Consider the following 24,015-nt stretch of genomic DNA (forward strand, 5'->3'; position numbering starts at 1 on the left):
ACACTGATCCTAGGTTGCCTCAAAAAGCCTCGGACCATTCCTTGGGTTCGAGTGTCAATGGGAACACTGTTCTTCTAGTGATACATACCGTATGGAAATACACTAACACCAATGAAGGATCTGCGTGCACCACCACACTGAAACTCGATTTAAGAACATTATCACACACATACAGATGTCCTATCCCCGGAAAACGTCAAGGATTTTCATCAACCTCTTCCTGATGCGCCCAATTTAGAAAATGTCATGTCAACCCTTCAGATCATGTACACGCGTTGCTTAGGTAGAAAGGGAGACTGGGTGGGGTGGCTGAGCTCAGACCTGTAAACGACTCCCGATCTGCATCCAACGTATTTACCGAACTTCTAGTAAGCGCCCACCGCTGCAAGCGAAAGCACTTCCTTCCCAGGAAACAGATCTTTTCCACTAAAAATTCCCAAACTCAGACCTTCCACTTTTTACTGAACAAAAAGCGTGTGTGCCTGCGAGAGGGGGTGGGAAACAGCGTAGCAAGAATTTGCACGGCTCTTACGCCTCCTCCCTCGGAGCGCGCCCAAGTCTGCAGCCTCGGGCTCCGGGACACTTCCCCTCCCACCCGCCGCGGAGCCGCAGCTGTAAGTTGAGAGAAGCGGGCTCCAGGCACGTCAATCAACCGGGTTCTCCCGCCTCCCGTCTACACCTCCCCTCCCCCCTCGAAAAAAATAAAGGCAGAGAAAGAAAGAAAAGAAGGTAACTAATTTGGGAACTAGTCTCCGTAAGGGCTTTGCCTCCGACTCAAGGGAGGCCGCACGCCCGGGACCTGACGCGCCGGCAACAAGCAGGCGGCCAGGCAGCCGCCCGTCACCGGGTCCTTGCAACGCGTCCGCCGCGCTCCGGCTCCCCGCACGGGTCGGCGCCGCTCTGGCCCCGCACTCCGCCAGGCCCGCGGCCCGTCGCCCTCCGGCCCGGGCCAAAGTTGCGCAAATAGCCCCACAACTGGCAAATACTTACCGGCCGCAGCAGGAACCAGAGCTGCGGAGATTTTAGGGAGTTTAAGGCAAATCAGCCACGGCAAAGGCGGGCGGAGGCGAAGGGGCCGCGAGCTGCAGTGGCGGCGGCGCGCGGCGCTCGGCGCTCGGGTTGGGCTGCGCGGAGAGGCTCTGGCTCTGCCAGGGACTGTGCTGCAACAAAGGACTTCCGCTGCCGCACAGCCGCGCCTGCCGCACCGCACTGAGCCGGCCCCGCTTACGCGGCGACTCCGGGTCTGCCCACCAGTTCGCTGCGGCGTCCGCCAGCCTTCCCCTCCCTCTCGCCCGCCCACCCACTCTGCCGCTGGCTGCTAGGGGCACCCGCGGTCGCCTGTTTGTTGCAACAAGTTTCTGCGTCGGGCTCCAAGGAGGCTGGCGCAACCCGCACCGCGGGGGCCGTCGCGGCAGCGGCGGCTTGACCACCCCTCTCGCCCCTCTCTCAAGGATAGGCTTGGGACCTCCTCCTCCTCCTGTTTGCACAGCTGGATGTGACGGGGCTCCTCCCGACTCCCTAGGGCAGGATGCGCGGCTGTTTTCCCACTCTGTCCAGATGTCAGACCCCTGCCCCGTTGGGCCCAGCAGCTGGGCCGTCCCTCGCGGCCCGCCTCGAGTGCTTCGGCAACCTCGCTCTGTCCCGTCGGTTCAGGGTCGCCTAGTCCCCGCGCTCCCCCCACCCCACCTTCCGTGGGCCTGTCCGCCTCTGGCCCTGAGTCACTTCCCTCGCCATGCCCCACCTCGCCCAGTCAGCCTCTCCACCCAGGCTCCCGCGGCTCGGCCTCCCTGGCCCCGCGCCCTCATCCCTTCCCCAGCGAACACGCGGGCGCATCCTTCCCCACCCCCACCTCCACCCCAGAACTGAGGGGGTGCCTGTGCTTTTGCACACCCTGGGGAAAGTCCCCGGGTCACGCGGTTGTTTGTGGGGAGCCTGTGACGCTCAGGCTCGTCCCTGTGCTTCCGCCTACAGAGTCAAGACTGCGAACTGTAGCGGCAGCGCTCAGAGCGCGGGCCGACCCCAGCCCGGCTGCGGGCGGGAGGGCGCGCACGTGCGCACGTACGCACGCGCGCACGCACACCCTGGCCGTGGCGCCCCTCGTTCCCCTGCTACCAGACACGCGGTCACGTGGGGCCATCGCGGGCTGCCGGCGCGGGAAGCCGCGCGAGAGCCAGCCGCGGGGTGCGTGAGCCGGCTCCACCGCTTGCTGTGCGCGGCTTGGGAGCCCGCCCCTCCTGCACGGAGGAGTCGGCTTGCCGCCGCGGCGGCACCTGGGTAAGCGACGCGGCCCAGCCCTTGTGGGCTGCCCCGGTCTCAGTCCCTCCCGCCGCGAGCCGCCCAGGGCGGCGGCCTGCAGCTGCACCGGTCGCGGGACAGATGCAAGTAGCTGGGGAGAGGGGTGTTTTTGGTCCCATTGAGGTGTCAGGCAGGGCACAGGAGGAAAATACATCCGCGAGTGAGCGCTGGGCCGACAATACCCAGAACCACCCTTTGCTGCTCCTAGGCGCGGCCGCCGGGGCCTGATTCAGGGTGGCACACGGGGTGCCGCGAAGGTGCGGAGCCGTCCCTGCTGCGAGTCCGGGTGCGACCCCTAGCAGGAAACCCCAATAGGCCTGCGGCCTCCCCCGGTTGGCGCCCACCCCTCTTACGAGCGGGCGACTTTCCAGATGCTGCGAGGACGCTGCGGCTAGTGTTTCCACTCCCAGCTTGTGATTACCTAGTTTCTAGGGCAAGAAGACTTCCCCCCCGCCCTCATAATTTATTTTCTATCTTCAAATTATGTTTATCTTGTTCTAAGAAAATCCGGTTTTTCTTTTTGAAGCTTGACCCATCACCGCCTTCTCTGGCACTCATTATTTAGAGTAATCAGGTGTTATCAGTTGCGGAGGCAGCGCATAGCACAGCGTAGTACTTGGAACCTGACAGTACCTAGCATGTTTCAACAGTCAGCGCCCGGGTCTCCCCAAGGGATTAAATTTGGCATTCTTTCTCTTGAGACTCAAGTTCGTCTGGCAGAGCTGTTGATCCTCTCACAAGATACTGTCAAGTGTGTAGAGTACACTTTGGAATCTCAAATTTTAGAGCTGAGCGGTGCCTTACAGAAAATCTGTTGATCATCACAGAGAAGACACCAGGCCTAAAGAGCGTGATGTAACTGAAGCTAGCTAGACCTCTTGATAGCTAAGACTCCAAGGCTCCAGACACCTTGGTGATTGCACCCTCCGGCATGCCAGGACCGCAGTGCCAGTTTACCCCACTCACCTGTAGAGAATGTATCCGGCGGAGGTCATTATACTTGGCTTGATTCAGATAATGGAGAAATCAGGCATCGCCACTGTGTGGGTTTGATAGTATTTCTAGGTGAGGTAGGCCGCCTGTGGTGTATTTTTGGAACTAAAAGACTTCACCCCTCAGCCACCCCTGAAAATTTCATTGCTGTTCTCTTCAAGAATAACCATTATGTGCAGCATTGGTTGCTTCCTTATGTTAAGGCATCAAAGTCTTCTTTAACAATCTTCATATATTTTAGTTAAGGGTAAATCATGAATCCGTTACCGGACATCAGCTCCTTAACAGGGAACAGAACACTGATGGGATACGACATGGAATAGATTAGTTCTGAGAGCTGGCAATCAATGAAATACCAAGGTATGGTCAGGAAGAAAGCAGAGAGGAACCCACATAACCTGCTACACCTTTTTTGTCCAGTCCTACCTTGAATGTCTTATTTGCATGTAGTAGAGATGGATTCTGCTCAAGTTGGCCGCTGTTTACTGAATACTTGCAGTGGGCGAAGTATCATACTAGCTGCTTTCATAGATGAACTTTGTATCTTTACCAAAAAGGAGATGGTACTGTCTTCATGTTAGAAGCCTGAGGAAACAGGCCATTACCTGGGCTGTGGTGATATAGTCATTTGCAGTAGAATTTAAGCCTAGATCGCTTATCTCTCAAGTCCAATCAGTGCTCTTTTGCATTATGTCTTGCTCCTGCTTCAGCCAGGAAGGGAATGAGAGAATCGCCTGTGGCTGATTTATTGGCGCCTGTGGTTGCCCAGAGAGGCCAAGCAGGACTTTCAGCTGCCCTCTATGCCTTACAAAGTGGAGCTGTGAGCTTCCACCCTATCTCCTGAGGGGAATGTGAAGGAGCCAGGCTGTCTAGCTGGGGAGGAGGGGCCCAAGTGCCTTGGCCGTAAAATATCCTGGCCAGGGCTGTGCTGGGAAGTGTTGCATAATGCCCTCCCCACCACTGAACCAAAGTGATTTATTTACTGTGGTCCGTAGGTGGTGCCTGACCAACTTGTCCGTTTTAGCAATAATAGGGCCAGAAAAGAGTTGGGGGTTTTATGTTATTGCATGGTTTTTCCTTGTTTTAAAAAAGCAGTGCAGGTGCTCTTATCTTGATAAGTTATAAAGTGCTTCTTTCTACACCACTTCCTGTGCCCCTTTTCTGCATATTTATTCCAAATAGCATGTGAACTTCAGTCATTTAAGGAGAGAAAGCTAAGAAAATACTGCTCCAGTTTATTAGCACAGGCTATGGAGACAGACCTGGCTTGTGATCTCCACTTTATACCATTTGTTGATTGTGTGTCCTAAGCGTAGGATTTTTCCTCATTTGTAAAATGGAAATGAAAATGATACATTAGTCATCACAGTGAGGATTTTAAGAGATAATGTATATACAGCACTTAGCACAAGGCCTTGCATATAGTATTTATTATAATAATAGGTTTTGAAAATAACCAGAATAGTATTATTCTCCCTAAGAAAGGAAAGATACTGCTATTTGAACCTGCTTAGGGATAGAGGAAGGAGAAAGTGTTTGAAGCAAACACCAGTTTCAGGATTATTGATTAAATTTATTTATACTTCTGGTTTATTTATTTATTTATTTTAGACAGAGTCTACCTCTGTCACCCAGGCTGGAGTACAGTGGCATAATTTTGGCTCACTGCTGTCTCCACCTCCTGCGTTCAAGCTATTCTCTGGCCTCAGCCTCCCAAGTAGCTGGGATTACAGGCGCCTGCCACCACACCTGGCTAATTTTTGTATTTTTAGTAGAGATGGGATTTCACCATGTTGGCCAGGCTGGTCTTGAACTCCTGACCTCAAGTGATCCGCCCACCTTGGCCTCCCAAAGTGCTGGGATTACAGGTGTGAGCCACTGTGCTTGGCCCGTATTTTCTTTATCCATTTGATTATCCATGGACATTTGAGTTTTTCCCCCTTATTGGCAGTTCTTCTGCCTCAGCCTCCCAAGTAGCTGGGATTACAGGTGTCTGCCGCCACGCCCAACTAATTTTTGTATGTTTAGTAGAGACAGAGTTTCACCATATTGGCCAGGCTGGTCTTGAACTCTGACCTCAGGTGATCCGCCCTCCTCGGCCTCCTAAAGTGCTGGGATTACAGGCATTTATTTACACTTCTACTTTCCCTTTGCTAACAGGAATTTTCTCTGTTTTTTTTTTTTTTTTTTTTTGTGCTTTATTGGGAGAAAAAGTACTTAGAGTTTTCGGTTATTTTTGATATTTTTCTAATTCGTTTCTTCTCTGGTTACAAATCAGTCATGCATGGATGTTTTGTTTTTCCTGAAATCTCCAGGTACTTTAAGCAAAGGGTTTTATTAGCCCACTTGAGTAATGCGTTCATGGGAGTACAGTTCCATTGCGAAAGAAGTATTGGTTTACCTGTATCCAGAAGTTTTAGTTACTCTTGTCTGTACTGTATTCTAGGTCTGTACTAGCATTGTAATTTTCCAGCTTTCTCCTGTCCTTTGAGTAACTTATTTTTTCTTTTAGAAATTTGGTCTGTCTTTAATGGACTAAGAAGAATCTTCTCCTTTCTTTCTCCGGGTTCTGATTTTTTTTAAAGGTCTGTTAACAATTTGTGCTCACTGTTGTTAGTTTTCTTGTGTGCTTGGCTTTATCAGGCATCCTACAATGTCATGTTGGTTAGACGGGAGTTAGAAATGCTTGGAGGTTGCCTATGTCTGCCAACAGGCAGGAGGCACCAAACTAACGTTTCCCAGTTCCATTAAAGGTTTCTAGAGCATAACTACTACTCCTGTATCATCTACCACCTCCACTTCATATCCTCTTTGCTAACATTCTCAGTATATCTTAATAAGCAGATGTCTGGAATTATAGCAGATTTTACTCAAACAGTATTTTCAGATTTGGAATTTCTATATCACTTTTAGATGTTATAAAATCCAATCTAGGTGTAATGGAGTAAGAGTAAATATTTCTTTTTCCTAAGTACTATTTGAAAAGAAGTCTGAAAATAGTGTGTTCCTCTACCTCCCCACCCATGCCCATCCTGCTAGTTTAGGAGCACTTTTGTTTCTTTTTTTTCTTTTCTTTCTTTTTTTTTTTTTTTTTGAGACAGAGTTTCACTTTTGTTGCCCAGAGTGGAGTGCAGTGGTGTGATCTCGGCTCACCGCAACCTCCGCCTCCTGGATTCAAGCGATTCTCCCACCTCAGCCTCCCGAGCAGTGGGATTACAGGCATGTGCCACCACGCCTGGCTAATTTTGTATTTTTAGTAGAGACGGGGTTTCTTCATGTTTGTCAGGCTGGTCTCGAACTCCCGACCTCAGATAATCCACCTGCCTCAGCCTCCCAAAGTGCTGGGAGTGAGCCACTGTGCGCGGCCATGGAGCACTTTTGTTTCTTAATCTGGCCAGTTTTTTTTTTTTTTTTTTTTGGAGGCAGAGTCTCACTCTGTCGCCCAGGCTGGAGTGCAGTGGTATGATCTCCGCTCACTGCAAGCTCCGCCTCCTGGGTTCATGCCATTCTCCTGCCTCAGCCTCCCGAGTAGCTGGGACTACAGGTGCCCGCCACCATGCCTGGCTGGCTACTTTTTAAAATATTTTTAGTAGAATTGGGATTTCACTGCATTAGCCAGGATGGTCTTGATCTCCTGACCTCGTTATCTGCCCGTCTCGGCCTCCCAAAGTGCTGGGATTACAGACGTGAGCCACCGCGCCTGGCCAATCTGGCCGATATTTTAAGGTTACAATTAGAATTACAGTTGTTGATATTTGTTCATTTAATGTAGTCAACATAATTTCCACACTTTGAATGCTCTTAAGGAATTGTTTGTTTATAAAGACTAGTATAAAGTTGTTCTATCTTAGTTTGAACTAATCCAGAGTTACTACAATCTGGAAAGTAAAGAAGGTTTTTTTTTTTTTTTTTTTTTTCCGAGACGGAGTCTTGCTCTGTCGCCCAGGCTGGAGTGCAGTGGCCGGATCTCTGCTCACTGCAAGCTCCGCCTCCCGGGTTCACGCCATTCTCCTGCCTCAGCCTCCCGAGTAGCTGGGACTACAGGCGCCCGCCACCTCGCCCGGCTAGTTTTTTATATTTTTTTTTAGTAGAGACGGGGTTTCACTGTGTTAGCCAGGATGGTCTCAATCTTCTGACCTCGTGATCCGCCCGTCTCGGCCTCTCAAAGTGCTGGGATTACAGGCTTGAGCCACCGCGCCCGGCCAGAAGGTTTTTTTAATAGTCTTAAATATCACTGTGATTGTAAAGTGTGAAATAATTTCTTGGGTTTCCTTGGTCCCCTGTTCCTTTGAGGCAGTGGTTCTTAACTGAGGTGTCACGTTAGAATCACCTGGGAAGCTTTTTAAAAAAAGAATCTGGCCGAGAACAGTGGCCCACACCTGTAATCCCAGCACTTTGGGAAACCAAGGCAGGTGGATCACCTGAGGTCAGGAGTTGGAGACAGCCTGGCCAACGTGGCAAAACCCCCGTCTCCACAAAAATACAAAAATTAGCCAGATGTGGTGGTGGGCGCCTGTAGTCCCAGCTATTTGGGAGGCTGAGGCAGAGAGAAGCACTTCAATCCAGGAGGCGGAGGTTAAGTTGAGTTACATTGAGCTGAGATCGCACCGCTGTACTCCAGCCTGGGTGACAGAGCGACACTGTCTTAAAAAAAAAAAAAAAAGAATCTGTGCCTCACCCCTAGGAATTCAATTCTGTTTGGGCTAAGCCTGGGTTGGAACTCAGACATCAATACAGCTCTTCATAGAAGGTTTTACAGTATAGTCAGCAATAAGAACCTCTGTTTCAGGATAAAATGATTTCTACAAACATTCTTTCATTCTCTAGGTAATTAAATGTCACACCTCTACAGTCATGTGAAAGTTCCATTAAAAAAGTTAGTCGCTATATAAAGTCTTTTATCATATGGCACTTGAAATATTTTGCTTTTGCCTTTGTATTTATAGCCGTGAGTAAGTAGCTCAAAAAAGCTGTACATATTCCTCTGCCAACTTTCCTATCTCCTTGTCCATGATAATTCATCATAAAGTCTCAGTGGTAAGCATTGACAGAGAAAATATCTAAGACTGTTTTCCTACAGAAACAGTCATCTTGCTCTTTTTGTTCCTTTTTTATTAAAGATTCTTACAGCCTGAGAGAATGAAGAGCTGTGTAGTCCAGGATATCAGTCTGGCTACCATAGATCTGAGAGTCCAGTCTAGTACAGTAGATTTTTCTAAATACATAAGAATCAAAGATATATATTGAATATCAAGCCAGCTTTAAACAAACAGATACTAGTATAGTTGTTCCATCTTAATTTGAAGTAATCCAGAGTTACTACAATCTAGAAGGTAAAGAAGGTTTTTGTAATCTCTTAAATATCAGTGCTAAACATATTATGATAATATATCACTTTGATAACAGATAAAACTTAAAAATGTAGCACTCTTACATTTTGATTCTAGTATTTATAAGTATAATAAAATGATACATTATTTTTCCATAATTTCTCTCACATCTTAAAATTCTCACCAGAAAGTCTCAAATGTAACTTCTAAGCTCTTTCTGTATTCATGGGAAACTTTAGCTTTTTCACATACTAGAGAAAATAAAATAGATGGTCAAAGAATGATGAGCAAAGTCTATACAAAAAGTCTAGCTAATAGTTTGCAAAGTAGGTTGTATTAGAAAGTGTTCTAATAACTTTGCACTGAAATGGGGCTATTGATTTGAAGTAATCTGATATATTACAACATCAGAGGTCTCCTATTATGCAAAACAAGTTTGAACGCACCTCATGTGTACTTGGTTTTTTTTTTTTTAATAGATTCTGTTTCATTTTATACACTTGAAAAGTTTACTCCCTTATTTGATTCAACATATTTGCAAAATCTGCCAACAGTATAAATGTTGAAAGTTCTAGATGGGGTTTTGAAGAAAGGGCCCTGGGTTTAAAGTCAGTCTTGTATTACCAGCACCATTTAATTGCTAGTTGTTTGACTTCAGGTATGTTTCCTGCCTTCTCTGAGCCTGTGGTTCCCAGCCATAAAATAGAACTGATAGTACCTGCTCTACTACCTCATAAGATTTAAAAGAAAAAAAAAAAGAAAAAAGATAGTGTAGGGCAGTGGTTCTCAAAGTGTGGTCCAAGGAGCCACTGAAGGTTTCATGGGTCAAGAAGGATCTCCCTTATGTAATAACAGATTCTCAATATACTCGAACCAAAACAACGTATGACAACAGATTGAATGCAGAATCAGATAAGAGAGTCCAGTTGTATCTGTTAAAGCCAGGTATTAAAGAGGATTGCAAAATGTAAATTAATACCACTCTTCTCACTTATTTTTGAAAGTTTTTTTAGGAAAAAATATGTTAATATGTAATGGGTTTATTGCTATTTTAAATAAATATTTTAAAGTCTTTTAATTTTTAATATAGTAAATATTGGTAAATATAAACAGCAGCTCTTCATAATCTGTAATACTTTTCTTTTGAGACGGAGTCTCGCTTGGTAGCCCAAGCTTGAATGCAGTAGTGTGATCTCGGCTCACTGCAACCTCCTCCTCCCAGGTCCCAGTTCAAGCAGTTCTCCTGCCTCAGCCTCCCAAGTAGCTGGGATTACAGGCACATGCCACTATGCCCAGCTATATTTTTTTTTTTTTTTTGTATTTTTAGTAGAGATGGGGTTTCACCATGTTGCCAGGCCGGTCTTGAACTCCTGACCTTGTGATCCGCCCACCTTGGCCTCCCAAAGTGCTGGGATTACAGGTTTGAGCCACTGCACCCAGCCTGTAATACTTTTTTTAAAAAGTGTAAGTGGATCGTGAGACCACAGGTTTTTAGAACTGCTGATAAACAGTAATGGTTGAGTAGGGCTGCTCTGCCTATGGAGTAGCCATTCTTTTATTTATTTTCTAATAAATTGCTTTCATTTAAAAAAAAAAACAAAATGTTGGAGGAGGGGGCAATGGTTGAATAGTTCCTGTCAGGACAATTTCCTGCAGATAAATATGAACTTGATAATTTTTTTTTTTTCCCTTTTTGAGATGGAGTTTTGCTCTTGTTGCCCAGGCTGGAGTGCAGTGACACGATCTCAGCTTACCGCAACCTCCACCTCCCGGGTTCAAGCAACTCAGCTCCCTCAGCCTCTGGAGTAGCTGGTATTATAGGCATGCACCACCACACCTGGCTAATTTTGTATTTTTAGTAGAGACGGGGTTTCTCCATGTTGATCAGGCTGGTCTCGAACTCCCGACCTCAGGTGATCTGCCCACCTCTGCCTCCCAAAGTGCCGGGATTACAGGCGTGAGCCACTGCGCCCAGCTGATGAAAGTTTTAAAAATTACTAGATGGCATTTGAGAATCACAGAAACTAGATTGAGGTCTGCAATTGGAAGAGGAGAACAGCAGTGAATAAGCTTCCATTTTTATGGCTTTTAGACTGGCATAGGTCCCAGCTGGTGATATGAAGAGGTGGCTACAACTGTAATAACAATCTGTAATCTCTCTAGAAGAAATGGGGACAGAGCTCACAGTGATCACGCAGCTGGAAAGTGCAGGAGAAAATCCTAGAAAGAATGTTGGAGTGGCAGAACCCCAAACACTGTTTATAAACTCTGCTTGAATTTCTTGCAAACCCCTGAACTGTACATGTGTGGAGCAGCCTCCAAACAGCACACTTAAGGCTAGAGGAGCAGAGATTTTAGCTGCCGTCCACCACAGGGTAGGCAGAACTTGGAGTTTAAGTCTAGCTGAGGTAATTGTCTGCAAAAACAAAAACATAAACACTCTTTGGAAGAATATTACAGAATCTAGAGTCATTTGTATTAATCACAATATCTAGGCTATAATCCAGAAACCATCACCCTAATCAGTGGAGACTGACCCCACAATGAGCCAAAGGTTGCATTTAGCAGAGAAGATTTAAAGCAGCTGTTATAACTATGCTCAAGGATGTAAAGCAAAATAATGTTGTATGTGTGAACAAATAGGAAATCTCAGTAGAGAACTAGAAACTTTAAAAAAGAACGAAATGAAAATTTTACATCTGAAAATACAGTATCTGAAACAAAAATCTTGAATAGATTTAACAGAACAGATATGACAGATAAGTCATTTAATTTGAGGATAGATTAATAGAAATTATCTAATCTGAAGTAGATAAATTATTGTATATGAAAGTTCTGTGTCAACTTCAGTGCTCTATGTAACTTTCAGAGTTTATTACTCCAGGTTTCTTTCATATGTAAAAGGAAGAGGTGCATTTGGGTCTTCTTCTGATCTGAAGCTCCCTTAATGTCCTGTCCTGTCATGTCTGTGTCTAGGCTTTATACCCTCTGGTTTCTTTATTTTTATTTTTATTTTTTTGAGACAGAATCTCGCTCTGTTGCCTAGGCTGGAGTGCAGTGCATCTCAGCTCACTGCAACCTCTGCCTCCTGGGTTCAAGTGATTTTTCGGCCTCAACCTCCCAAGTAGCTGGGATTACAGGCATGTGCCACCACACCCAGCTAATTTTTGTATTTTGAGTAGAGGCGGGGTCTCACCATGTTGTCCAGGCTGGTCTCAAACTCCTGGCCTCAAGTGGTCCACTCACCTTGTCCTCCCAAAGTGCTGGGATTACAGGCGTGGGCCACTGTGCTTGGCCTAGCCTCTGGTTTCTAATATCCCCTGCAGTCAGATATTTGGCCCTTGCTGCTTTCCTGTGCTATTGTCGGAGGTCACCAGGAATCTTTTGGTCATTACACTCGACATGTTTGTAATGGGCCTCACCCCCATGTTTCTCTTCAGTTATTTTGCACCATTGCCACCTCCTTTCTGCAAGGTCATTGCTTTTCCTCAATGACGATGTTTTCTTATTTCTCCTTCTCTGTCTTATTGTGTCTTTTCTGTTTTCCAAAGATTCATTTTTGGCTTTTTTCCCTCTTATTTCATCCTACTTTTTAGTCTACTTTATTATTTTCATACTTGGTTATTTCAGCCTTGTCATTTTAGAGGCCTCTTCTCCCTCTCTGGCTCTGCTCTCTCTAGAGCCCAGTCCTGCTTCTTGTCTGTGCTGATCACTAAACATTTCTACTTAGATATCCAGTAGACATTTGGAGCTCAGGGTGTCTGAGGTGAAACCTCTATTCTTCTTCTTCTTCTTCTTTTTTTTTTTTTTTTTTTTTGAGGTGGAACTCGCTCTTGTTGCCCAGGCTGGAGTGCAATGGCATGATCTTGGCTCACTGCAACCTCTGCTTCCCGGGCTCAAGCGGCTCTCCTGCCTCAGCCTCCCGAGTAGCTGGGATTACAGGCACCTGCCACCACATCTGGCTAATTTTTTGTATTTTTAGTAGAGACGGGGTTTCACCATGTTGACCATGGCTGGTCTCGAACTCCTGACCTCAGGTGATCTGCCCGCCTCGGCCTTCCAAAGTGCCGGGATTACAGGTGTGAGCCACCGCGCCCGGCCTTTTTTTTTTTTTTTTGAGGTGGGAGCCTCTTATCAAGCCAGTTTCTGTACTACTTCTCTAATGTTCTGGGACTCTGCCTTTATATCAACACCTAGCACATGGCAGTTACTCTGAAAATGTGATCTGAAGAAATGGATGAATTCTTCTGTTTACCCAAGCTGGAATTCTGAGACTCACCTTTGATTTGATCTCTGTGGTGATCACATCCAATCTGTTGCCAAGTCATGTCAGTTTTGTGTCTAATGTATCTCTTGTATTCCTTCCTCCATTCCCACCACGATTACTTTGATATCATAGTAGGCTTCTAGCCAGTCTTTTCTTTCTCCATGCCTTTTCCCTTGCTAATATTTTTTATATGTTGCTATTAGGGCAGTCCTGACTCACGCCTAATGATGGTGATGATGATAATGCCTAGTATTTATTAAGCACTTACTATGGGCCCACTGTTTCTAAGTGCATTATATCATTAAATTCAAATAACCTTTAAGTTAGATACTGTCATTATCCATATTTTATAAGTGAAATGGAGGCCCAGAGAGTTAAGTATCTTGCCAAGACCATGCAGCTAGTAAATGGCAGAGCTAAAATTTTAAGCTGTCTGATTTTAGTTCAAGCTTTAACTACCACGCTCTGTTCTCCCTCCCACAGAGTAAGGTAACTGATCATGCTGTTCTTACTCAAACGTCTTACATAGTTGATTTCAAACACGATACTACTTTTTAGTCTTATATTCAGTATCCTTTGTGAGCTGACCACATCTCATTATTTCTGTTACTTTGCTTTTTTTTCTATGCCAGACTGACTCCTTCTGTTATCTAAATATTCATATTCTTCCCAGTAATTTTATTCATTTTATTTTTTTTCTGCCTGGCCTTCTTTCCCATCGAGTTGCCTGTGTTTATATCCCTCTGATAGCATGTTCTCTAACTGCTCTATGCTACTAAATGCATTTATTTCATATTATAATTATGGTTTGATGTTTTATCTTTCCTGTGAGCCTGTAATCTTGAGTGTAACATCTGTCATTTTTTTCTGTCTCCACGCCTTGTACAATGCACGCTTTTATATATTTTTTCTTTATTAAATTGCTCTTCAAAAAATCTGTTGAAAGCCAGACGCGGTGGCTCAAGCCTGTAATCCCAGCACTTTGGGAGGCGGAGACGGGCGGATCACAAGGTCAGGAGATCGAGACCATCCTGGCTAACACGGTGAAACCCCATCTCTACTAAAAATACAAAAAACTAGCCGGGCGAGGTGGCGGGCGCCTGTAGTCCCAGCTACTCTGGAGGCTGAGGCAGGAGAATGGTGTAAACCCGGAAGGCAGAGCTTGCAGTGAGCTGAGATCCGGCCACTGCACTCCAGCCCAGGCGACAGAGCAAGACTCCGTCTCAAAAAAAAAAAAAAAACAAAAACAAAAAATCTGTTGAATAAGTGAAGAATTTAACTATTACCCATAGACCATTAACCATAAGATTCCCATATGGGTGGCTTATTAGTGTGCTATGTCTCATTTCCCTGTGGTTCAGTAGTTCATTATACTACATAATGGGAAGAACTGGTGAAAATGTTTATGATCTGAGGGTTTGGTGTTTTTTTGTTTTTGTTTTTGTTTTTTTTGAGACAATTTATCAGGCTAATTTAAGATACTTCAATTTGAACCTTTTCACTGATTCTAAGACACGTTTTTCACATGCTGAAATTGTCAATATAGATTTTTATTTTGTTAGGCTTGGCACGGTGGCTCATGCCTGTAATGCTAGCACTTTAGGAGGCCAAGGTGGGCAGATCACCTGAGGTCAGGAGTTCGAGACCAGCCTGGCCATCTGTGAAATCCCATCTCTACTAAAAATACAAAAATTAGCTGGACATGGTGGCGGGCACCTGTAATGCCAGCTACTTGGGAGGCTGAGGCAGGAGACTCACTTAAACCTGGGAGGAGGAGGTTGTAGTGAGCTGAGATGGAGCCATTGCACTCCAGCCTGGTCAACAAGATCAGAACTTCGTCTCAAATAATAATAATAATAATAATAATAAAACTTGGGGATTATTCCACATCAGTACATTAAATATGTAGTTTTAATAGATTCTGTCTTTTTTTTTTTTTTTGAGATGGAGTCTTGCCCTATCATCCAGGCTAGAGTACAGTGGCGCGATCTTGGCTCACTGCAAGCTCCGCCTCCCGGGTTCACACCATTCTCCTGCCTCAGCCTCCCAAGTAGCCGGGACTACAGGTACCCGCCACCATGCCCAGCTAATTTTTTGCATTTTTAGTAGAGATGGGGTTTCACTGTGTTAGCAAGGATGATCTCAATCTCCTGACCTCGTGATCCGCCCGCCTTGGCCTCCCAGAGTGCTGGGATTACAGGCATGAGCTACCGTAAGTGGCTTTTTTTTTTTTTTTTTTGAGACAGGGTCTCGCTCTGCCACCCAGGCTGAAGTGCAGTGACATAATCATGGCTCGCTGTAGCCTCAATCTTCCTGGCTCAAGCTGTCCTCCTAACTCAGCCACCCAAGTAGCTGGGACTAAGGCATGTACCACCATGCCTGGCTAATTTTTGACACATAGGAAGCACTATAAAATGTTAGCTATATTTATTAGATTACTGATCACTTAGCTGTCTACTGCCCAAGCCACTGCCAGTCTCCAGACGGCTAACCCCGCATTCCATCACTGACCTCCTTAGTTGGTCTGACTGGCTGGTGTGGAAACCTCATTCTCTTTTTCAGTGTCTGCTCTTTCAAAGGATGTTCTCCTGGCCACCCAGTGATGCCCTTTATACTACAGCTACCAGGGCTCTCTCCACAGTAGGGTAGAGAAGATGATGTAGTCTCACACCTGCCTGAAACCAGGGCACTTCTGAATGTCTTTGCTGCTTATACTCGGCTTCTCGGCCAGAATTCTGCATATTCTTCCTCATATAGGCTCCCCCGACAGTTGTTCCACCTTGCCTTCTACTTCCTTTGGGAACCTACATTCTAATGTGCATCTGAATCCAGATGAGATCAGGGTTTAAGTTCTTTCTTTTTTGTTTTGTTTTGTTTTTTTTTTTTTTGGTTTTTTGTTTTGTTTTGTTTTTTTGAGACAGTCTCACTGTTGCCCAGGCTGGAGTGCAGTGGTGTGATCACAGCTCACTGCAGCCTTGACCTCCCAGGCTTAAGTGATCCTCTTGCCTCAGCCCCCAAGTAGCTGGGAGTACAGGTGCATGCCACCATACCCAGCTAATTGTTTTATTTTTTGTGGAGTTGAGGTTTCACTATATTGCTCAGGCTGGTCTCGAATACCTGGGCTTAAGCGACCCTCCTGCCTCATCTTCCCAAGGTGCTGGGATTACAGGCGTGAGCCACTGCGCCGGCTTAAGTTCTTTCTCATGAGGCTCTTGGGCGACAAGTAAATTGGGGATGTGGCTTGACATCTATTTTAAGGGTTCCTGAGCTACTGTGACTGATAAGTCCCCCAAACATTTGATGAGAGGTGGGAGGCCAGTATCCCCCAAGTACCAGAGGATCCCTGAGGAGGAGTGACATCTCTAGCTCAGCCAGGATACCCTGTTATGTTATTAACATTTATAGCTAACATCAAGTAGCAGTTTCCATTACAACATGATTTTCACATAAGTTATCTCATTTAACTCTGAGGCAGGAATCAGTATCTCATTTTCATTTTTCTAATGAGGAAACAAGATTAGAAACATTGTGTTCACATAGATGGAAAAGGACAGGTCTGTCTTCATGTGTCACTCATACCAAGCTATCTTCTTATCAGAGGAAAAAGGGTCATATTTTATGGTTCAGCAGAGTTTATATCAGTTGTCATAATGGAGGAATTCAGTGTTAGCCGTGTTTGCAGTGAAAGTACTAGGATGGAAAACTTGAATAATTTCATTTAAATTTAGGTCTCCTTGTTACTCTGTAGGTTTGTGTGAACTGTAGACAATTTTGTGTTAATAAAAAGTAATGCGTATATACATACACACCTATATATATTTATCTTGTCCTTTTTTCAGAACCACAATGGACACTGCCAGCCATAGCCTTGTTCTTCTCCAACAACTGAATATGCAGCGAGAATTTGGTTTTCTGTGTGATTGCACAGTTGCAATTGGAGATGTTTACTTCAAAGCCCACAGAGCGGTGCTTGCTGCTTTCTCTAACTATTTCAAGATGATATTTATTCACCAAACAAGGTAAGGATGTGTTTTTGTAAATAAGAATTTTTAATATTGTGATTTATATAAGCCTTATTATAATATCATTTTGGAAATTCTTTGTTACGGAGTCACCCTAAGAAGTAAAATTATAATTTTTTCTTTTTTTTTTTTGGAGACGGAGTCTTGCTCTGTCACCCAGGCTGAAGTGCAATGGCGCAATGTCGGCTCACTGCATCTTCCGCCGCCCAGGTTCAAGCGATTTTCCTGCCTCAGCCTCCTGAGTACCTGGGATTACAGGCGTGAGCCACCGTGCCTGGCTAAATTATAATACTTGTTTATACATTAGTAATTAAACTCAGTGGGTAGACTCCTTAGTGGAAAATAAGAATGAAACTAAGAATAGTTAAAATTGGCCGGTCGCCGTGACTCACATCTGTAATCCCAGCACTTTGGGAGGCCAGGTGGGCAGATCACAAGGTCAGGAGTTCGAGACCAGGCTGGCCAATATGGTGAAACCCTGTCTCTACTAAAAATACAAAAATTAGCCAGGCGTGGTGGGCGGCTGTAGTCCCAGCTACTCGGGAGGCTAAGGCAGGAGAATCGCTTGTACCTGGGAGGTGGAGGTTGCAGTGAGCCGAGATCGTGCCACTGCATTGTAGCCTGGGTGACAGAGCAAGACTCTGTCTCAAAAAAAAAAAAAGGAATAGCTAAAATTTACTGAAGGCTTATCCCATACGCAAGCACTAAGTATGTGCCCTGTAATGTAAATTCTACTGCTCTCCCTATTTTAGGGAAAGGAAAACTGAGACTGAGTTAAGTAACTTGCCCATGCAGGATTATACAGCCGATAAGTTTGATACAGATTTGTCTGAAGCTATGTCTATGCTTTTAGTCACTAAGCTGTTAATTTTTATTTCATGTAACCCTTTTGTTTTATTATTTTTTATTTTTTTTTGAGATGAAGTCTAGCTCTGTCGCCCAGGCTGGACTGCAGTGGTGTGATCTCGGCCACCCTCCACCACCCAGGTTCAAGCAGTTCTCTTGCCTCAGCCTTCCAAGTAGCTGGGACTATAGATGTGTGCCGCCACACCTGGCTAATTTTTGTATCTTTTTAGTAAAGATGGGGTTTCACTATGTTGGCCAGGCTGAACTCGAACTCTTGACATCAGGTGATCTGCCCACATTGGCCTTCCAAATTGCTGGGATTACAGGCGTGAGCCACCGCACCCAGGCTCATGTAACACTTTCATAGCAAAGTTTCAGTATCATAATTCTACCTGCCATATGATCTGTATTACAGTTTAAGGGTCACTTGTTTCAAATATTTTTTCAAAATTACTTTGCTTTTTCAAATTTGGGTTACTCCAACATATTAGGTATGTAGGGAGGGGGAAGGAAAGTGGTATTCAGATTCTAACCATTTGGTAGAGTAGTTTTATTCCATCCTAGATTGAAAGTGACAGAACACTCTATGTTTTTTTTAAAGAACTTTACTTGAAATAGGAGTTCAGCCTCAATTATACATTGTAATTGTTTTTGTTTTTGTTTTTTTTGAAGACAGAGTTTCGCTCTTGTTGCCCAGGCTGGAGTGCAATGGTGCAATCTCGGCTCACTGTAACCTCTGCCTCCTGGGTTCAAGTGATTCTCCTGCCTCAGCCTCCTGAGTTAACTGGGATTACAGGCATGTGCCACCATGCCCTGATAATTTTGTGGTTTTAGTAGAGACGGGGTTTCTCCATGTTGGTCAGGCTGGTCTAGAACTCCCAACCTCAGGTGATCCACCCGCCTCGGCCTCGGCCTCCCAAAGTGCTGGGATTATAGACGTGAGTCACCACACCCGGCCTTAATTGTTAATTCATTCAAATATTTATTGAATAAGTATGCAATATGTCAGGCTCTGTGCTATACCTCAGTGTATTAATCCGTTCTCACGCTGGTATAAGGACGTACCTGAAACTGGGGGTTTTTTTCTTCTTTTTTTTTTGATACAGAGTCTCACTCTGTCCCCCAGGCTGGAGTGTAATGGTGTGATTTCGGCTCACTACAAGCTCCGACTCCTAGGTTCAGGTGATTCTTGTGAGCCTCCGAATAGCTGGGATTACAGGTGTGTACCACCACACCCAACTAATTTGTGTATTTTTTGTAGAGACAGGGTTTCATCACGTTGCCCAGGCTGGTCTTGAACTACTGACCTCAGGTGATCCACCTGCTTCAGCCTCCCAAAGTGCTGGGATTATAGGCATGAGCCATTGCACCTGGCCCGAGACTAGGTAGTTTAAAAAGGAAAGTGATTTAATTGACTCACAATTCCTCAGGGCTTGATAGGCCTCAGGAAACTTACAATCATGGCAGGAGAGGAAGCAAACACTTCCTTCTTCACATGGTGTCAGGAAGAGGAAGAATGAGAGCCAGGTGAAGGGGGAAGCCCCTTATAAAACCATCAGATCTCTTGAGAACTTACTATCATGAGAATAGCATGGAGGAACCACCCCCATGATTCAGTTACCTCCCATCAGGTCCCTCCCACCACATGTGGGAATTATGGGAATTACGATTGAAGATGGAGAGTTGGGTGGGAACACAGTCAAACCATATCACCCAGTAACAGGTAAGTTATAATCTCTGTCTTTGAGCAATTCATAGTCTGATAAGTAATGTGTATAAAGCAAATAGTTGTGCTGTAATTGACCCTTCTGTGCCTTCATTTCCTTATCTATAAAATATTTGAATAGTATACTCACCCCATGAGTACTGAGAAGATTAAATGGATTAATAATATTGAAATGCTTAGAATAAAGTTTTGCACTGTTAGCTACTGTTACTATTAATAATAATGCCTTAAGTCTGTCATAGAAGTGTATACAAGATAGAGTAAGGTTTCAGTGGCCCTATTTTGAGAAGGTTGGAACGGGCTTTACAGAGACCCTGGATCTTGAAGAATCAGAAGGAGTTTTTCAGATGTTGTAGAAGGACTCAAGAATGTGCATCATAGGCAGAGGGAAAAATGGCATGAAAACATATACAGATAATATGAACCAGGCCAGCACATTCAGACCACAGAATAGATCGGAATGGTTGAAACATACGGCACAAAGTGGAGAGGAGATTGGAGTGGGAACAAGTAATGGGCAACTTTTTCTGGCAAATGAAGGAGTTTCTTATCTGACCTAAGTGTCAGTGTAGATTACTCTCACTATATTGGAAATGCCACCTTCAGAGCAGTCTCTTGAGAGCTGTGAGTTGGTTCAGCTCTCAATGCACCTGTTATGTGCTTGCTAAACTGAACCCGGGTGATACAAAGGTAGGCCTGCTATGTGGTATCTCTGTACTGAGCAACTAAAAATCATATTATTAGAACCCTGAACTGATATTTTTAAAAGCCCTGCCACAAACCATGTTAGTGGGTGGGTTAGAGCTAAGAGTGGAACCCAGTAGAGGAAGAGGGAAGTCCTAAGGTATCAAAACTAAAGCAATGGATTGCCAGCATACTGCCACCCAGAGCAATCTGATGCACTGACATAAACTTCTGCTTCAGGGAAAGTAAGTCCATTCACAGATTTCATTGTTCCTTGATAGCAACATTTCCTTGAGGTTGTCTCTATTCTAATTTTGCAGGGATATGTCTGATTTCTTACATACTTATTTCCATCTATTACTTGAATTCTAGATTCATACGTAAAAATTGAAATTTGAGATTATTTTTAAGCTTTTCAAAATTATACCTGTATTCATTGTGATTTATTTATTTATTTTTATTTTTAATTATTTGAGACAGGGTCTGGCTCTGTTGCCCAGGCTGGAGTGCAGTGGCACGATCCTAGCTCACTGCAACCTCTGCTTCCTGGACTCAAGTGTTCCTTCCATGTCAGCCTCCCGAGTAGCTTGGACTATAGGTGCATGCCACCATGACTGGCTAATTTTTTGTTTGTTTGTTTTGTATTTTTGTAGAGACAGGATTTTGCTGTGTTGCCCAGGTTGATCTTGAACTCCTGAGCTCAAGTGATCCACCTGCCTCAGCCTCCCAAAGTGCTGGGATTACAGGCATAAACCACCATGCCTGGCCCCTCATTTGTGATTTAAAGAACACATATATGAATATATTTGGGAAGCCAAAATAAGATTAGCATTTAGATTTTAAATATTATCAATTTCAATAGATTCTTTTTTTTTTTTTTTTGAGACAGAGTCTCGTTCTGTTGCCGAGGCTGAAATGCGGTGATGTGATCTCAGCTCACTGCAACCTCCACCTCCCAGGTTCAAGCAGTTTTCCTGCTTCAGCCTCCCTAGTATCTAGGACCACAGGTGTGTGCCACCACACCCAGCTAGTTTTTTGTAATTTTAGTAGAGACGGGGTTTCACCATGTTGGTCAGGCTTGTCTTGAACTCAGATGATCCGCCTGCCTTGGCCTCTCAAAGTGCTGGAATTACAGGCGTGAGCCACCGCACCTGGTCAATTTCAATAGATTATTTCAACAGTTTTAAGATATTTTTGTTGTGGCTATAAACATGTAAAATTTGCCATTTTAACCATTTTTAATTATACAATGCAGTGGTGATAATCACGTTCACAATGTTGTACAACCATTATTACTGTCTATTTCCAAAACTTTTTTATCACCCCAAACAGAAACTTTGTACCTGTTAAGCAATAATGCCCCATCTCACCCTCTCAACCCCTGGAAACCGCTGATTTACTTTCTATCTCTATGGCTTTGCCTATTCTAGATATTTTATACAATACTTGTCCTTTTGTGTCTGTCTTATTTTACTTAACATGATATTTTCGGGGTTCTCCACATTGTAGCAAGTATCAGAACTTCCTTCTTTTATGGTTGAATAATATTCCATTGTATGTGTAGGCCATCTTGTGTTTATCCACTCATATTTTGGTGGACACTCAGCTTCTTTCTACCTTTTGGCTACCGTAGTAATGTTGCAGTGAACATTGGCATACAGGTATCTGTTTTGAGTCCCTGTTTTTAGTTCTTTTGATTGTTTACTCGATAGACTGTTAAATTCCTTAAGAATTTTAAGAGCAGGGTACCTATTTTATTCATCAGTTTTCTACCCCTGGCATCTAGTATAGTGCATATCACTTAGGAGTCATTCGATTAACGTTGAACTAATCAGAATGTGTCTGTGTTTCCTAACTTTAGGCAGCAGATTGAATACAGGAAGACTTTTTGGTAGGCCGTAAAGTTGGTATAAAATGAAAGTTTAAGCCTGTGTTGCCATGTTTTATAAGGCAGATTGCTAAGTTTGAACTTCTTAGGAAGAAATTACTTTAGTCTCAGACTGTGCTGTTAGCTGAAAGGTGAACTAGGTTGTGTTTCATTTCTTGTGGGTCTGTTTTTGTTTTTAACAGTGAATGCATAAAAATACAGCCAACTGACATCCAACCTGACATATTCAGCTATTTGTTGCATATTATGTACACGGGGAAAGGGCCAAAGCAGATTGTGGATCATAGTCGTTTGGAGGAAGGGATTCGATTTCTTCACGCCGACTACCTTTCTCACATTGCAACTGAAATGAATCAAGTGTTCTCACCGGAGACTGTGCAGTCCTCAAATTTATATGGCATTCAGATCTCAACAACCCAAAAAACAGTTGTGAAACAAGGACTGGAGGTCAAAGAAGCTCCTTCTAGTAACAGTGGAAACAGAGCTGCTGTCCAGGGTGACCACCCCCAGTTACAGCTGTCTCTTGCTATTGGTCTGGATGATGGCACTGCAGACCAGCAGAGGGCCCATCCTGTCACCCAGGCCCTGGAGGAGCACCAGAAGCCCCCAGTTTCCATCAAGCAGGAGAGATGTGACCCAGAATCTGTGATCTCCCAGAGCCACCCCTCACCCTCATCAGAGGTGACAGGCCCCACTTCTACTGAAAACAGTATTAAAATACACGTATGCCATTACTGTGGGGAACGTTTTGATTCCCGTAGTAATCTAAGGCAACATCTCCATACACATGTGTCTGGATCCCTGCCATTCGGTGTCCCTGCTTCCATTCTGGAAAGCAATGACCTTGGTGAAGTGCATCCCCTTAATGAAAACAGCGAGGCCCTTGAATGCCACAGGCTCAGCTCCTTCATTGTTAAGGAGAATGAACAGCAGCCAGACCACACCAACCGGGATACCACAGAGCCTTTGCAGATCAGTCAAGTATCTTTGATCTCCAAAGACGCAGAGCCAGTAGAATTAAACTGTAATTTTTCTTTTTCAAGGAAAAGAAAAATGAGCTGTACCATCTGTGGTCATAAATTCCCTCGAAAGAGCCAATTGTTGGAACACATGTATACACACAAAGGTAAATCTTACAGATACAACCGATGCCAAAGGTTTGGTAATGCATTGGCCCAGAGATTTCAGCCATACTGTGACAACTGGTCTGATGTCTCCCTGAAAAGTTCTCGCTTGTCACAAGAACACTTAGACTTGCCTTGTGCCTTAGAGTCAGAGCTTACACAAGAAAATGTGGATGCTATCCTAGTTGAGTAGCAGCTTCTCTTTCAGAATTTTTATACCAATTCTGAAGAAGAAAATTTGCATGGCATTTTTTATTCATTATTTTCCTCCTCGTTTCGTTGACTTTTTTTCTTCACAGCTTATCCATGGTTTTAAGGTTGTATATATTAGATCTTCTCATAAGACATATTAATATGTGGCTATTAAAATGTAACATTCAGTTACTACTGTGAACTTTTCACAAATGAAATTACAATTTAGAAATCAGAAACCAATGTAGAAATATGGAAACTTTAAATAGTTATTTATAAAATTTCTAAGTTTTTCCAGTTACAGAATCAGTAAAATCAAATTGAATATAAAGTAAATGAAATCTGTTTTAAAGCATATTCTAAACTATCACTTCTGCCTACATTTCACGTGAATTCACTCCTACAAGGATTATTTTTAAATATTTTCTTCCATATAGGAAATTAATACTTATTTTAATGCATAACTATATGTTATACATATGTTATAATGTATAAAAATTTATTTTAAGGTATACCACATCATGAGTAGTTTTATTTTTTAACAACTAGCTCCACAACATCTTACCTACATGGCTTCTCTTTACTTTTTAATATTGAGTATACCTCATTTTTTTTTTTTTTTGAGACAGAGTCTCCCTCTGTCGCCTA

General features: G+C 44.1%; 2 protein-coding genes across 6 annotated transcripts in view; one reads left to right on the top strand and one right to left on the bottom strand.

The window, feature by feature from the left end:
- ZBTB1 (zinc finger and BTB domain containing 1) overlaps positions 1 to 1,397 on the bottom strand; it is a 27,899-nt gene extending 26,502 nt beyond the window's left edge. Inside the window, exon 1 of one of the 2 annotated variants that reach the window (XM_023232202.3) lies at positions 991 to 1,397. The gene's annotated coding sequence lies outside the window, so the exon portion shown is untranslated. The remainder of the gene's footprint in view (positions 1 to 990) is intronic. The other variant, XM_023232186.2, reaches the window with a different exon arrangement.
- Positions 1,370 to 23,884, top strand: ZBTB25 (zinc finger and BTB domain containing 25). 4 transcript variants are annotated; one of them, XM_023232216.3, is made up of 3 exons: positions 1,370 to 2,274; positions 16,725 to 16,904; positions 22,234 to 23,884. In XM_023232216.3, exons 1-3 carry the CDS (start codon positions 1,733 to 1,735, stop codon positions 23,366 to 23,368), a joined length of 1,857 nt encoding a protein of 618 aa, XP_023087984.2. In that variant the 5' UTR covers positions 1,370 to 1,732; the 3' UTR covers positions 23,369 to 23,884. The 4 variants fall into 4 exon arrangements, with proteins under 4 accessions (XP_023087984.2, XP_023088011.2, XP_023087993.2 ...); XM_023232243.2 differs by lacking the exon at positions 1,370 to 2,274 and adding an exon at positions 2,310 to 3,046; XM_023232225.2 differs by lacking the exon at positions 1,370 to 2,274 and adding an exon at positions 2,312 to 3,648.
- Positions 23,885 to 24,015: the final 131 nt, after the last annotated feature.

Source organism: Piliocolobus tephrosceles, chromosome 6, assembly GCF_002776525.5.
Source record: "Piliocolobus tephrosceles isolate RC106 chromosome 6, ASM277652v3, whole genome shotgun sequence".
Taxonomy (NCBI): Eukaryota; Metazoa; Chordata; class Mammalia; order Primates; family Cercopithecidae; genus Piliocolobus; species Piliocolobus tephrosceles.

Excerpts from the sequence above, each read along its gene's own strand:
- ZBTB25 (XM_023232216.3), top strand. The coding sequence starts at position 1,733 with ATGCCCCACCTCGCCCAGTCAGCCTCTCCACCCAGGCTCCCGCGGCTC. Across the intron at positions 2,275-16,724 it reads GCCGCCGCGGCGGCACCTGG|AACCACAATGGACACTGCCA; the intron begins GTAAGCGACGCG and ends TCCTTTTTTCAG. Across the intron at positions 16,905-22,233 it reads ATATTTATTCACCAAACAAG|TGAATGCATAAAAATACAGC; the intron begins GTAAGGATGTGT and ends TGTTTTTAACAG.